At 38.2% G+C, this 14,034-nt stretch overlaps 1 protein-coding gene across 2 annotated transcripts; it reads right to left on the bottom strand.

Moving 5' to 3' along the window:
- Positions 1-1,100: 1,100 nt before the first annotated feature.
- Positions 1,101-13,704, bottom strand: LOC311258803 (very-long-chain (3R)-3-hydroxyacyl-CoA dehydratase-like). Of its 2 annotated transcripts, none has more exons than XM_084355402.1 (12): positions 13,620-13,704; positions 11,728-11,832; positions 9,421-9,466; positions 7,809-7,882; positions 6,963-7,127; positions 6,306-6,357; positions 6,026-6,136; positions 4,722-4,849; positions 3,957-4,069; positions 3,766-3,872; positions 3,521-3,652; positions 1,101-2,713 (listed from the first exon to the last, which is right to left on the bottom strand). In XM_084355402.1, exons 1-12 carry the CDS (start codon positions 13,641-13,643, stop codon positions 2,637-2,639), a joined length of 1,134 nt encoding a protein of 377 aa, XP_084211528.1. In that variant the 5' UTR covers positions 13,644-13,704; the 3' UTR covers positions 1,101-2,636. The 2 variants fall into 2 exon arrangements, with proteins under 2 accessions (XP_084211528.1, XP_084211527.1); XM_084355401.1 differs by having other exon boundaries at positions 13,599-13,673.
- Between the last annotated feature and the right edge of the window lie 330 nt (positions 13,705-14,034).

Genomic DNA, 14,034 nt, shown 5'->3' with positions numbered 1-14,034 from the left:
CACATTCTGTAGTATCACAGTATTTAGTGTCAAACCTTACTTTTACCAATTACAGGTGGGATTTAAATGTAAGTTTTGAAGTGTAATCATTTGATTCAGGATTAGTGAGCAGAGTTTTTGACTATATTGTACTAAATAGGGATCAGCAGTGATAAATCAAGTTAAATATTACCAACTCATTCTTCACTGACTGTATTTATAATAAAAATCACTTAATCATCAAAACTGTCTCCAGAACAATGTAAAATACTAAACATCTGACCTACAATCTGAGTCTCTGCTCATTCACACAGGTGTTTTCACTCACTCTGGTTGATTACATGAGGTCACCAAAACGTCCAATCAAGGATAATAAAGGTTTAAGTTGTCTCACAGGGGTCCTGCTGATCACAGCTTCATCTGATGACAAGACGCTGATAATAAATTAATTGAACTGTGTGAACTTAAGAGAATATTGATTCAAAATTGGAATCGCCTGAAAAAGAAAGAAAGAAACAGAGTAAAATCTGAACTGATTAACTGGATAAACTCTCTCTGGATTACTTTTTTATTGGATTACTTTTTGTTGATTTTGCCCTCCATCTCTTACATTAAAAGTACATTAGGAAGAGAGCTCTAGATGCCATTATGGGCACCTGACTGTTTTAAGACAGACCTGAGAAACTGATTAGTCAAAATGTTCCAAATGGTGTCTTAAAAACTGAAACACATTAGCTGAAGTTTGGATTTGAAACAAAATGACTGCATCAGTGTGGGGCTTTACCCTCCTTTCTTTGAAGTCTACAACGGGAGAAGGCGTGTGCATGTTCCTTCTTCTAATCGCTAACAACAGAAAAGTAAACTTTAGCTTCGGATACCAACTCATGTTAGGCTTTATGTATGTGGATATATTTTAAAGTACTCCATACTAGCAATCAAACTCAGAGGCAACATCATACAATTTTGTTAAATTGATATCTAATGAAGTGTCCAGGTGGTTTAGCTGCTTTTCAAATAACCCCATGTTTGAAGTCTGTTTCTCCTCTGTAAACTATCTAATGCATACACAAAAAAACACAACGGGATCTGTGATCCGAGAGAAGACACTTCAACTCCAAAAATAGGAACTCTGATGTTTATTTCTGTCAGGAAACTAATTGTAACTTACAAATAAAATGCATCATTAGTCTGAATTTACCTGCCAATTGAAATACAATAAAATGTCCAAATCAAGCTGGATGTCTACTGCCAGTACTTCCCAAAAACACCTTTAGAAAAATCATTCTGAAACAAGTAAGTCAAAATCAAACAACTTCAAAAAACACAAATAAATACTGAAACACAGATAAAGAAAAGGCTCAAAGGTGAACAGAGTGGAAGAAAACAAAGAACTCAAGTACAGTCAGTGTAAAAATGATACAATTGGAGGTAAACGACGAGTGAATCTTGAGCGTTTCATCAGTACATCAGTACAAGTTAACTGTAATAACTTCCTTCATTATTCTGTACCAAAACTGTGGACACTGAGTCAGTAAGTTTTTCTCATCTGGGACGGTTCAGGACATCTGGGCTCAAAATGAAAGAGAACCATCAAATCAAAGATTCACTGTTGAACTTAATCAAGAGAAGAAACGTTACAAATGCATTGTACACAATATGTTTTCACAGACTGCAAACATTTTCCACTTAAATCTGTCTTTTTAGTCAAAAGATTTCTACGTATAATGTTAAGAGTCAGACTTTTTATTATTCCCTGTTTCATCTGAAATCCACTGAGGAATCTGTGATTTGTAATCAGTGTTAAAAAAAAAACCCCAACCCATAAAGTACAATTAAAATGCTTTGAAGAGCCATTTAAGAATCCTATTTTTGAATCAACAAGGTACTGAATTTTATAAATATTGTGGGATATAAATTGTGAAGATGGCAAATCTGTTGTATTGAGTTTTTACACAGACATTTTTTTAACTTTAATTTCCCAACCTAACACAAACTCTCCTGTATGTAAACACTTCTCTCATGTCCACAACAGGAAGATCAACAGAAAAAAAATACACAAATATTATTAAAGTTGTTTCAGCTGAACTAAACCTTCGATGGTGACTGCAGACAGACAGAAACCTCTGATAAACATGGACACTTTGAAGACAATAAACGTGGTATCAATTCAGACTTACAGTAGTAAAGCACTGGATCCGTTCGACAGTGAGTCGTCAAGCTGGTACAGTAAGATTAAAAAGATTTGGTCTGAAGACAGTTAACAGTTCACCCAGTGGAGGAAATCAGGTGACCAGTTCTCCAACACAGGGGCCAGATGCATAAAACTGCACAGGTTCACAACTACGGCTGTGTGTACGCACAAAGACGGAAACATGGAGTCTTTTTGTCAGTTTTCTAAAGCTGTGCATTTGTCTGATTCTGTTTTATAAACCTCAACCATTATGAAAACGGGCGCACGTGCACAAGCTTCATTAACACCGTGTTTTTATGCGTACACATACACAGTAGTTTATACATCTGCCCCCTTGTTGGTGTGTGTGTGCGTGTTGTGTGAGTGTTGGAAGATGAGAAAAGGCAGTTAGAGGAAAAGAAAACAGCTGCTTTATTTTTAAGTGGACGACAGTTCAGAGGGTGTGCAAAGTAAACGTGCTGATCATTTAGTGAACTTTCCTTTTCTTTGAGCGGTATCGTCTCCTCCTCTGCTTGTACAGGTGTCGGAAGTTGATGAAGAGTCCTGCAGGCAAGAGATGACTTCTGTTAGTATGAAGTTGATAGGCTAGTTGTCATGTTTGTATATTTGGCTGCCAAAACATTTTTTTTGTTACTGCTGAAGAAGAAAACGGCTGCGCACACAGGCGATGAATCAACCAGCATCCTTTGAGGAACTACTGGCAGCTATGGAAGTGGTTTAGGTGTGACAACAAGCGAAGGAAGCAACTGTTTGAAAACAATAATAGCGGCTCATCGTGAGATTAGCATAGCTGCTATAGCATCAGTTATATCAGAAATGGAGAGTTTATTTCATTGAAAAACAGCAAAGAACTGAGGGCTTCTCTTGATGGAAAACATGTTTGCTTTTCTCTCAACTAACAGTCAGAGTTTGATTTACCAACTGGTCTACTCTCCTGCTGTTGATCTGATTGGCTGAAGTCAGCCTGTGATAGACGGTCATAGATAGATGGTTCATCCAATCACGTGCCAAGTACTTTTTTGAAAGTGCCTGCCCTTTTCTAGAGGCGCCTCTCCAGATTGCTCTGTGTAACAAATCATCTGGTGCATCAGGTTAAGTAATAGAAACTAATACTGCTAATTTATGGTAGGTAAAAAAGTTGCAGATTTCTGATCTTAACTCAGCTTCAATCCCACAGAAAAGACAAAGACAAGAGGCAACAACAAACCATGGAAATAGGCCTGCCAGCAGCCTGAGAGTTATCAGAAAATAACCTTGAATATTATCAAGGCCTGTGGGTGTTGTATGATTGGCTGTTTTTGCAGACATAGACGATGAGTCAGAGACAAAATGCGTTAGTGGATGTCTCACCCAGGAACATGAGGACCAGGTAGACCTGCAGAGTGTAGGAGAAGCTTAAAGAGTGTCCCAGCACTGCAGGGAGGGGGAGGCTGAACATACGAGTCTCATCAAAGATGGGCAGGGACTGGATCACAGCCACCGCTGGAAACATGCACAGAATGACACACTGTCAGCAACAACCAGCAACGACTGCTGTAAAATTTGGTTTATAACACCATTTTCTTTTGTAAACACATGAAAGACTAGTAACTAACCTTCAGCCACAACCCCCAGCGGGTACAGAGGGATCCAGAGGCTGTATCTCAGCCATGTTAACAGCTTCCACTCATTGCCAATGCATGCCAGCATGTAGAACGGGTACCTGATGTAAGGAAGGAAGGCCTGATGTTAGAGCAGGCAACAACACATGTTCACCAGAGAGAGAAGGAAGGTGACCTGAGCTCACCTGAAGATCTCAATGGTGCTCCACAGGTAGAACACGAAGAAGACGACAGCTTTGTTCTGCATGTCTTCCAGACTGCCGAAGATAACGAACAGAATGACGTTCCTGCCGGCCACCTGCAACATCACAGAGCAGTCCATGTAACACTTTTTTGTAAAACGATTTCTACAGTATATCACACCTGAGAGGCAACCTTTGGCCCAAATAATGACTCACATACAAAAAGCATTAGCACAGTAAAGCTGTTTTACACTTGTGCTTTGCCTCAGCAGTGACTTAGAGAAACTTTCTGAAAATTAACACAATTATCCCCATATTTCAATGATTGTCACTTTTCTCTCCTCTCGACGATGGCCAGCTCTCCTTCCACCTTTGAACATACTGTATAGAACGACACATCCTACAAACTGGTTCTGTTTTATAATTGTAATTATTGTATAACCAGCTCCTTATGATGTACTGAAGGACGATTGTGAGCCAGGCCTTAATGGTCGACTTCACAAATGTTCTTGTGGCTGAATGACAGCAAACCTTGTAGCCAGATTTTAAAACTGGTGGAAAGCCTAAAACCAGAAGACTGAAGGCAGTTACTTCAGCAGATTCACATATGAGTGTAATGTTCAGGTATCCACATACTTTTGTTTTATTTTTTCATACTTTTACTGTTTTTAGTAACTGGAATTTCTAGTTTGTTTTTTTATGGCATTGTTTTCATCTTTAAGGTTGAAATCACATGACAGTGAGAGGCGACTGACTCCCCTGTATTACCTGTATCATAGCAGGAAAAAATCCAGTCTTGACCAGACCCAACAAGGGATTGATGACCTCAAGCACGGCCATCATCTGACAGAAATACATCATATCAGCCGTGGTGTGGAAGGTATCATAGAACGAATCTGCGGAGGGCGAGAGACACAAATAGACATAATTAAACAGCACATTGCATGAGCCACTATCCATAATCCTCATCATTTGCAAAACAAATCCCTGCCTGCTGTGTAGCCGTGTTCCTGTTTCTATTCAAATGAGCTCATCTGTGTTTTCTGGACTGTCTGTTTGTTTTATTTCTCTGCTCAGTGGTGCTAATTATGTTTGTTTCTTTTTCCGTTTTGTGTTGCACAAACAAAAAATTAATTATTAAGTCCATAAAACTGAAAAGATATTAAGGAGTACAATGGTTTTAGTTTTATACCTGTTTTTTAATCTTTATTTAGTCCATCCCTCTGCAGTCTGCCAATTCTGTGTTTACTCTTGTGTTTCACTCTGTTTTCACTTATTTCTAGATTTGTGTGATGTACTAAAAAAGCCCAAGAATAATGTTAGTGACAGGAGCGTGACTAAATATAGACTCAGATGATTTATGTATCTCAGGAAGGTTTTATGTCTCTGCAAGCATATTTTTAAGGCAGACCAAAAGGAACAGAAAATAGTAGCTGCCTGGAACGTCAGTCAGAAATCAGTCCTAAAACATTAAGCATGTTTTTTAAAATGGTTAGTAGTGGGCCGTAATGTGAAATTTACACAATTTGAACTGAAGACTAAAACACACAAAACCACACTTTTGGAAATAGATCAAAATGAGAACTCTCTATATTTGTCCTCTCACTGTGGAAAGATCTGGCAACATGGAGACATCATAAAAAAAGGCAGACAGGGCAAGAGACACGAGCAGACAGACGATCAGACAGTTTGTAAACAAGTCTGCAGATTAGCCAAACTTATTTGTAAGAGCAAACAAATGTGATCAGTAAAATTATTACTCAGACTTTCCACTGTAAACATCAGGGATAACAGACAGACTTCCTGCTTTAGCTTTGACTGACCATATGTACCATATTTGCACACTCACTTTCAAGTTTTACATTTTAAAACAGTGGTTTTTGATTAATGTTCACAACCTAACAATTGTCCTAACAATTGTAAATGATTGTCTGACTGCTAAATTGTTGCAATCGGTATTCACACAATCCTTAAACCTACGATTAAGACATTATATTATTTAGCCAGTAAAAATGATTCTTTGCAGGACACTTTGCCTTCCTATTCACTCTACTGGCCTTTTTCTTACAGACCTTGACCAAGAATGAAGAGTCGCACAGTCATGTTGACAAAGATCCAGGAGAATCCGAGGAACTGCACCAGGTTGTACATAAACAAGTAGCCTCTCTTCAGTCCGAGGAAGGCTGAACAGGAAACAGAGGAAAATAACTCAAATGAACAACTATTGCTAACATTACTAAAATTCCTCTTACTTCCTCCTACAGGATAATAAAGGTCAACATTACTGACAAAGCTTCAATTAGAAACATTTCAGTTAGTTTTTGAGTTGTTTGTCAGCTCAGTGATACTCACGGTCTTTACGAACTCTTGACTCCACACTTATCCTGTTAATCTTCTCCTCCTCCTGAAAGAAATCACACCATCACAATCACACTTTGCAATGTACATGACTAAAATGTTATTAATATTTACTGCTATCTTCACTTGTTTTAATATAGTAACTATGAATTATGTTCTTTCAAATTTCTCAGCAGTGGTCTGCAGTGGTCTGACCAATTTGTATTATTTGTTTCATATTTTGAAAAATAGTTTTTCACCTTTTAAACCAGGAAACATTTACAAACAAAAAGTTCTAAATTCATAAATGTGTATACATCTACATCTACATACATTTAAAAAAAAAATTTGCAAGCCCAGTTGTTGAAAAAACAGTCAGTCTTTTGTCAAGAGGCAGCTTTGTCAAGCCATGTGCAGGAAGAGTTAACTTATTTGAAACTACACCTGTCCCACATGGAGCTTTGCCAGGCCACAATGAGCGATGCAAAGTTTTGTGGCCTAACTTTGCAAAGCTAAATATGAGGAGAACCTGTGGCTAAAAAAAACTATGAACAGGCCTCTGTGTTGTCTTGGCTGTACTAACTTTAGTACAGACTACATTTTGTAGTCATTAGTCACAGGCTAATGCCAGGTTTGCTTTAGCAGTCAAAGGCCTTTTCCATAAGGTCTTACCTTAGCCTGAAGCTCCATCTCAGCATCAGACTCATCCAGCCAGCGGTCGAAGTCAGGAGCCAAAAACAGAGGCTTCTTCTCCTGCAGCGTTAGCCGGTCCCACCAGCGCTCCTCCTGCTTCTTGATCTTGATGTCCACCTGACGCTGGGTGGACTTATGCTTGATCTGAAAACAAAGGATTGGAAAATTATATAAAAGTTTCTAACTGGGACACACACAAGGCAATGAAATAATGCCAGCAGCTGTTGTGTGAACACTTTCTGGGACTGATTATCACAACATCACAGGCCTTAAATCCACAACACAGCAAATATCATCTAAACGCATTTTAGTTAAAGGGTGGAAGAAAAACCAGCAGCTCTTTGTCCCAGAAATAAATTCACTGATAATAATGTAGCTGAATATCTCCGGCCGTGGTGTCCCAGCTAATCAAGCCTCACTTCAGCCAGGAGGCGTTTTTCAATCAGTGTTCACTGACTTAACAACAGTGATTTCTAGCTGGTACATTCGCTCAATCAGTGCCATGACGCATGGAGACGTTCATGTATTTCAGTTATGGTATACTGTAGATCTTTCATCTGAACAGCACAAAATAAAATATGTGCTTTTGTGCAAAAAGGCTTAAGTTTGTATTGCAAATATATTAAAGGCAAGACAAAGAATTTGGTTAGCCTTTACTGCATTTTTAGTTCAATGCAATTATTTTGTGTAAAAATTACAATTCTCAGTTATCTTTAATCTTTAATTAAAATGTTAATCATATAGCAGTCAAGCAAAAAACAATGCATTTTAATACAACAATTGTCTTCATCATTAATTAATAATATATGAATAAAAGATCATTACCTCAGGTCTAACAGGTTCCAGGAACTCCAAACTGAACACATACTCATTATCTCCTTTAGCTCCATGGCCCTGTGCTGTGGAATAATATTAAGATTATATGTTTATATTACACCAATATCAGCCTTTCTATTGTGTTTCATTTATAAACATCTAACAGACCTCATGAATAACATAAAGGTTTGTGGAATATTTTACAGTTAAAGCTATGGTCTACGATTTGAAAGATTTGTTATTATTATTAACATCATTTAGATGGTGGTTATGACCCAGTAGTACCACCTACACAATGTGGAGAGTAAAAGGAACCAAAAAAATCCATTCTCTCTAGTGTCTGTAAAACTGAAAAGAAATTGACCAATAGGAACCATCCGGCCCGGATGGCTCCTATTGGATCAATTTTCCGATCCAATCCTCGCTCACTCTCCTGCTCCTGCTCACGTCTGGTCCCGACCCACTTCCGCATTTGAAACTACAAGCGGACAAGAGGTTTGTTTTGCTCTGAGCAGTTCAGCTGCCTCTGCTCGCCCCACCGACAAAGAGTCAAAGAAAGAAAGTCTGTCACTGAAAAGACACAAACCGGAGATGTGAAATAAAGAGGGCTCAAGCCGAGTAAACATCGGGTCATCGTTTGAACGGTGGCGAAAGGTCCGTGAAGATATGGACCCGATGCTGATACAGCGGCGTTTCTGTTGAGCAGGTAACCTTCGTCTTTATTGTGGATGTTGTGACACAGATAACTTTCATGCTGATGCTGGCTTATGACTGTGAGAGCTGCCCTTAGTTTGTTTCTGTTATTAGACGTGCCTGTCGCTGCAGTATTGTCAACAATTGTTTACTTGTTCGACGGAGACGTTAGCCTCTATGCTAGCATTGTAAGCTAACAACAAGTCTGAGTAGCACCGAACAGCAGCTGGGACACACACAGGTTTGTTTTTCAGCCACAATGTGGAAGCGATCGTTGTGATGAAAGCTGACGGCAGCATCTGTTAGTCTCTTGGCCCTCAGTAACTTTTAGAAGTGGCTAACTTAGCTGTTGTAACTTATTACGTAGCTGTAAGGTAACGTAGCTGTAGCATGCTAATGACGTTACGCTAGCTTGGCTGTGGAGCTTAGCTGTGGACATTGTAATGACTTACAAGATTTACGTGAGTTTCAACGTGCATTGTAATAACTTTATCTGTGAATCCGACATCGTTACTCCGCATTCAAAGCTGGGCTGTATTTGGTTTCTGCCGGCTCGTTGCTCTTGGTGCTTGTTGCGGGACGTATAAAGTTCGTTGGAGAAAAAAAAAAAAAAAAGCTTGTTGCGGGAGGGGGTGTGTCGCGGGACTCCGAGGGGAGAGCGATACAAGCTCGGAGGGGAGGAGTTAAGGAGCACAGAGGGGAGGGGTGTGTGTGTGGGGGGGATGCTTTTTTCAAACCTTTCTCAGATCGTAGACCAGAGCTTTAAGTTCCATTTCAAAATTGTCGTTATGCAACTAAACATCTTCACTTGAATGTTTTTTATCAGTATGTATGGTTTTATTTTTGGCGCTGTGTATGTTTTGGACCATATCGATACAACAATTTCCATTGGGATGAGCTCTACTGACGCACCATTGTAAATACTAACCTCTAAACTGAAGTGTGTTGTTTTCTTGTAGGCTGATGTCGAGATTCTGAAAAACAAAAAGAAAGCCATCACAACCAACCCGACACCGGCGCACACAATAGACAATACTGCAGGGGAAATTAAAGGTTGAAGGGACATTTCTGTATTTTGAAACCTGGGCCTGATACTTCAATGTTTGGGTGTGCAAATGAAATACACCTCGCTAAAAGTAATGCAGTCTCATACAACAGCCCTGCAATAAAAATCCTCAGCTCATGAAGGTTACAATGTTATGTTGTTGCTTTAACAGTTGGCCTAACATGTAACATGACAGGTGTTCCTCTCTCAGCCTGCTTCAGCTATCATTAAGCCATCCTCCTAAGAGGCTAAACAAGATCCAGAACAACCATTAAAAGTCATGCATCTTTAATAGGACATTTGTCTAACAGATGCAGGACGGGGATGGAGCAATCTTGGAAATGTCAAAGGGGAGAAGAACCTGTATTTCATGTTTCTAATGCAAATACACAGCCAGCAGAAATAAAATAGTAAGTGGCAGGCTTAGTGTTGAGGTGAAAAAACCCACTCAAAATTAATTTAATTCTTCCCCCCTGCCCCTTTTTTTTAATTTATATTGCAAAATGTATACATTATATATTTCAGTAAATAAACATCTACGCTAGGGCTGTCACCAAATCAGACTGTCACTACACGATTAGCATGGCCAAACGAATTCACAATAACGATATTGCCGCGATATCTAATGAAAATGTGCTTATCTTTGACTTTGTTTACTGTTTTTTTCTCTTTTTGGCAAATTAATTACACTCAAAATACCAGTAGGGAAGTGGACAGAGCGTCTGTGTAGCTCTAACTGTATGAAAGTGTACAAAAAGAACAATTAGACTTAAAGGTGCACTGTGTAAGTTTTGGGGAATAAATGTTAATCAGAAGAGAAAGGTAATAATACAAACTCAGAAATATTTATGTTTTCTGTAACTGAATAAATAAGCTGTTCTCAAAGGATAACAAAGTCCCCAGAACACTGTTTGAAGCTAGAAAGGTGGCAGGGTCCGCCACATTTAAATAAAGTAAAACAGTATGACACTGTGTTGTTCTTTAAGGTCAGTTTGTTTTTTTCAGTTTATTCAGTCATGAAGAGTTTGTTTAATTAGTTTGTTTAGGCATAGAAAAATCATTCTTTGAATATCTTTCTCTACTGATTAAAATTTACTAATAGCGCACCTTTAATACTTTTAGAACAGTTTCCTGATTACACCTAAGATAGATATACATTTACTTAAGTATGGTAACATTTTCAATGCAGTACTTTTACTGGCTATAGAGTATGTTCACAATGTGGTATTTAGTAGTAATAGTACCTTTTTTTCTTTTCTTAAGTAAAAGGTGTGAATACTTCCTTTACCCATTAACATGGTGTTATTAAGTTAAGCTGATATTAAGTATGTAATTTTTTTTAAGGACATGTATGAATGCAGGACTTTTACTTGTAATATGTATTTTTTTCACTGTGACTCTTGCAGTCAAAAAAAATCAGTCAATAAAGATATTTCTCTTCTGATTAAAATTCCTTCCCAAAGCTACATGGTGCACCTTTAATAGAAACAATCTTCAAGTCTTACTACAGGTTTTGGTTGGCACAAATCATCAACACATTAATAATGCACTGAGCTGGGCTTTGTCACATGAATGCTTTCTTTTGATAACGATATCTATGTATGCTAAGTATAGAAAATCACACGATGTCGAGTTGATAACGGTGCAAAACAGGAAGCCACACTAAAGCTGTCATGTTCAGCTGTCTTCTTCCACTTATTCAGATATCACTGAGTCGGTTATTGTTGTTTTGTAGAGTTAATTTCGACAACAAACTTGTTTACACTACATTTAAACACGAGCTAACCATTAACTAACCGTTGGTGAGTTGAATGACCCCGACGACAGAATAAATGTCGTCTAAATTGTGTTTTTAAGGCAGCAACAGACAAAAATACATGCTTTTCTGAACTGGGGACAAATCTTAATTTATTTATTTTGTCAGTTTTCTTTTTAACAGTATAATTTTGATGTTGGAGGTCAATTTAGCCATCTTATAACTGCACACCTTCACTCACTAGCTAACCGTTAGGCTAGTAAAGCTCGTGTGTCGCTACAGTGGAGAAAACATTAGCTTGCTAACATCGCACATAGGATTAAGAAGATGAAGTCCAAGATTTATTTTAATATATTACTGAAGCAGTGGTTAAACGACAAGCGTGTGTAAGTTGAGGCTGAAAGGAGCCAGTTGGATGTGACGGACTGTCCTACCTTGGTATCGCTCAGTTCCACCCGAAGATAGATCTCTCCGTGCCGCTGAGCCCAGTAAACATGAGGAGTGAGGATCTGCATTATCACTCTGTCTTTGCTAAAAATCTACATGCCATAAAAACAGGATATTTTACTCAAACTGATGAACCGAAGTCCTCATCTGACAGTCTGTCTGCCAACCCCCACACAACACAGTGAGGATGATGGAGCGTGCTTCCGGGAGGAGGGCTCTCGTGAACTTCAAAATAAGACTCCTGAAGGTGCTGTTTGGTAGCTTCAAAATAAAAGTAATCAAACTTCTCTCTCCTACTACTATTACTCGAAACTGAGCTACTCCTCTCCATGTTAAAGACACATAAACAGTGGTGAAGAATTAAACTGCTTGACTTGATCCTTGAAAAACTTTTTAAAAAATTAAAAAGGACTCAATGCAGAAAAATTTCCCCTGTGACAGTTACACTATTGCGTATTATATTAGATTATTCTTACTCATGCATTTATGTAAAAGTAGAATCAATGAATTGTTTGATTTGTGAAATTCTTGAAAATAGTGGGAAATGCCTACAGAGTTACCCAGAGTAAAAGCTAATGTTAAAGTCTAAAAATGTTAAAGAAAAACATTATCATTTCTGAAGAACATGTTTTTAGTATACAGATCAATATTACTTTTTATAGATTTAACTGATGATAAATTGACGTTATTCAAGTCAAAGATGTTAACATGCTAAGCACATACTTCGAACAAGTATGATATAGTAACTCTTCGGGCATTTGAGGAACTAAAGAGAATGTTATTCCAAATCTTTTGGTCCAGGTCTTATTCATAAATATCATTACATATTTAGTACCTGATTTAGTACAAGCAAGATATTTGGGTTACCTCCTGGATTCTTACGGAAGCCCTAAAGGGCCATGCATTAATACATTTTATTTCTTCCGTTTTCCCGTGATAACGAGTTAATTTCATTTGTTTACTCGAGATCTTGAGTTATTATCTCGAACAACTTTATATCTCGTTTTCCTGACATAACGGGATAATTTTCTCGAGATTTCTAGATAACTAAACTTTGTTTTCGCGAGATAACGATATAATTAACTTGAGATCTCGAGATAATGACTGTGATATGATAGGCCTGAGATTATGGAGACGCCCGGGACCTCGTAGCTGGTCAGCTATGTAGTTAACGACGACATCAGGCTCACTTAGATTGAGAAAACAAAGGAAATTAACTCGTTATCACGGGAAAATGGAGGAAATAAAATGTATGAATGCATGGCCCTTTAGGGCTTCCGTAGATTTTGCCACAGGATACAGATACACCCTATGATAGTTTTCTTTGCCAAATTGTAACAGCATTCACTTTCACTTTTTGATTACATAAAGAATCAGTCAATGAAGATCTTTCTCTTCTGATTAAAATGTCTTCTCCAAAACTGCATTGTGCACCTTTAATGCTTTAAGAACAGTTTCCTTACATACTTTTACTTGAGTTTATCAACATTTTCAATGCAGTACCTTTAATAGTAATAGAGTTTTTTTTCTTCACTTAAGGAAAGAATGTGAATACTTCCTCTACCCATGGATATGGTTATATAAACTATATAACAATGACATAAGCAATTCAGCCTGCAATGATAAGCCTTTAACTTTTGAAAATGTAAATCTGAGTTAAGTATGTAATTTATTTAAGGACATTTGTGAATGCAGGACTTTTACTTGTAATCAAGTATTTTAGTTTGTTTAATAATCAATGAAGCTGTTTGTCTTCTGATTAGAATTTCTTCCCCAACACTACACTTAACTTTAACCTCAGCTAGGCGAACTTCTTCAGTCACTGATTAAAAACCATTAAATATGAGCAAGAACTCACCAAAGACTTGCAAAGTACTACCTTAGTGGGTGTTCTTGAACGCATCACTGTAGAAAACTTTCCGGTGGGATTTCCTTGAGAAGCCGTTAATGTTCACTCAGCTCATAATTACGTTACAGTCATACCGAAAACACTTCCAACTGTTCCGGTGAACAGTTAAGCTTAGACCAAACTCTTCCATTTCCACATGTTACATGTTAATTACTCGTAATTAGATAGCTAGTTAGATGTAACGTTAGCTACCTCGGTAACGCCTCCTTCTCGCGCGCCGTCCGCTCCAAAGTGCAACTAACGTTAACGCCAGGGTAGCTAGTTCATGTGAGGGTTCACCGGGTCAGAGGTTATTCTCCCGGACAGCCGACACACCGATTTCTTCGCTGTCTTGATTCCCACTTGCTGTCGATTCCCCGAGGTACCATCAAGTGACTGTAAAGGT

Source organism: Pagrus pagrus (assembly GCF_965226575.1).
Source record: "Pagrus pagrus genome assembly, chromosome: 1".
In the NCBI taxonomy this organism is placed as follows: Eukaryota; Metazoa; Chordata; class Actinopteri; order Spariformes; family Sparidae; genus Pagrus; species Pagrus pagrus.
Note: the sequence above shows the minus strand (reverse complement) of the source record. Positions and strands in the feature narration are given on the sequence as shown.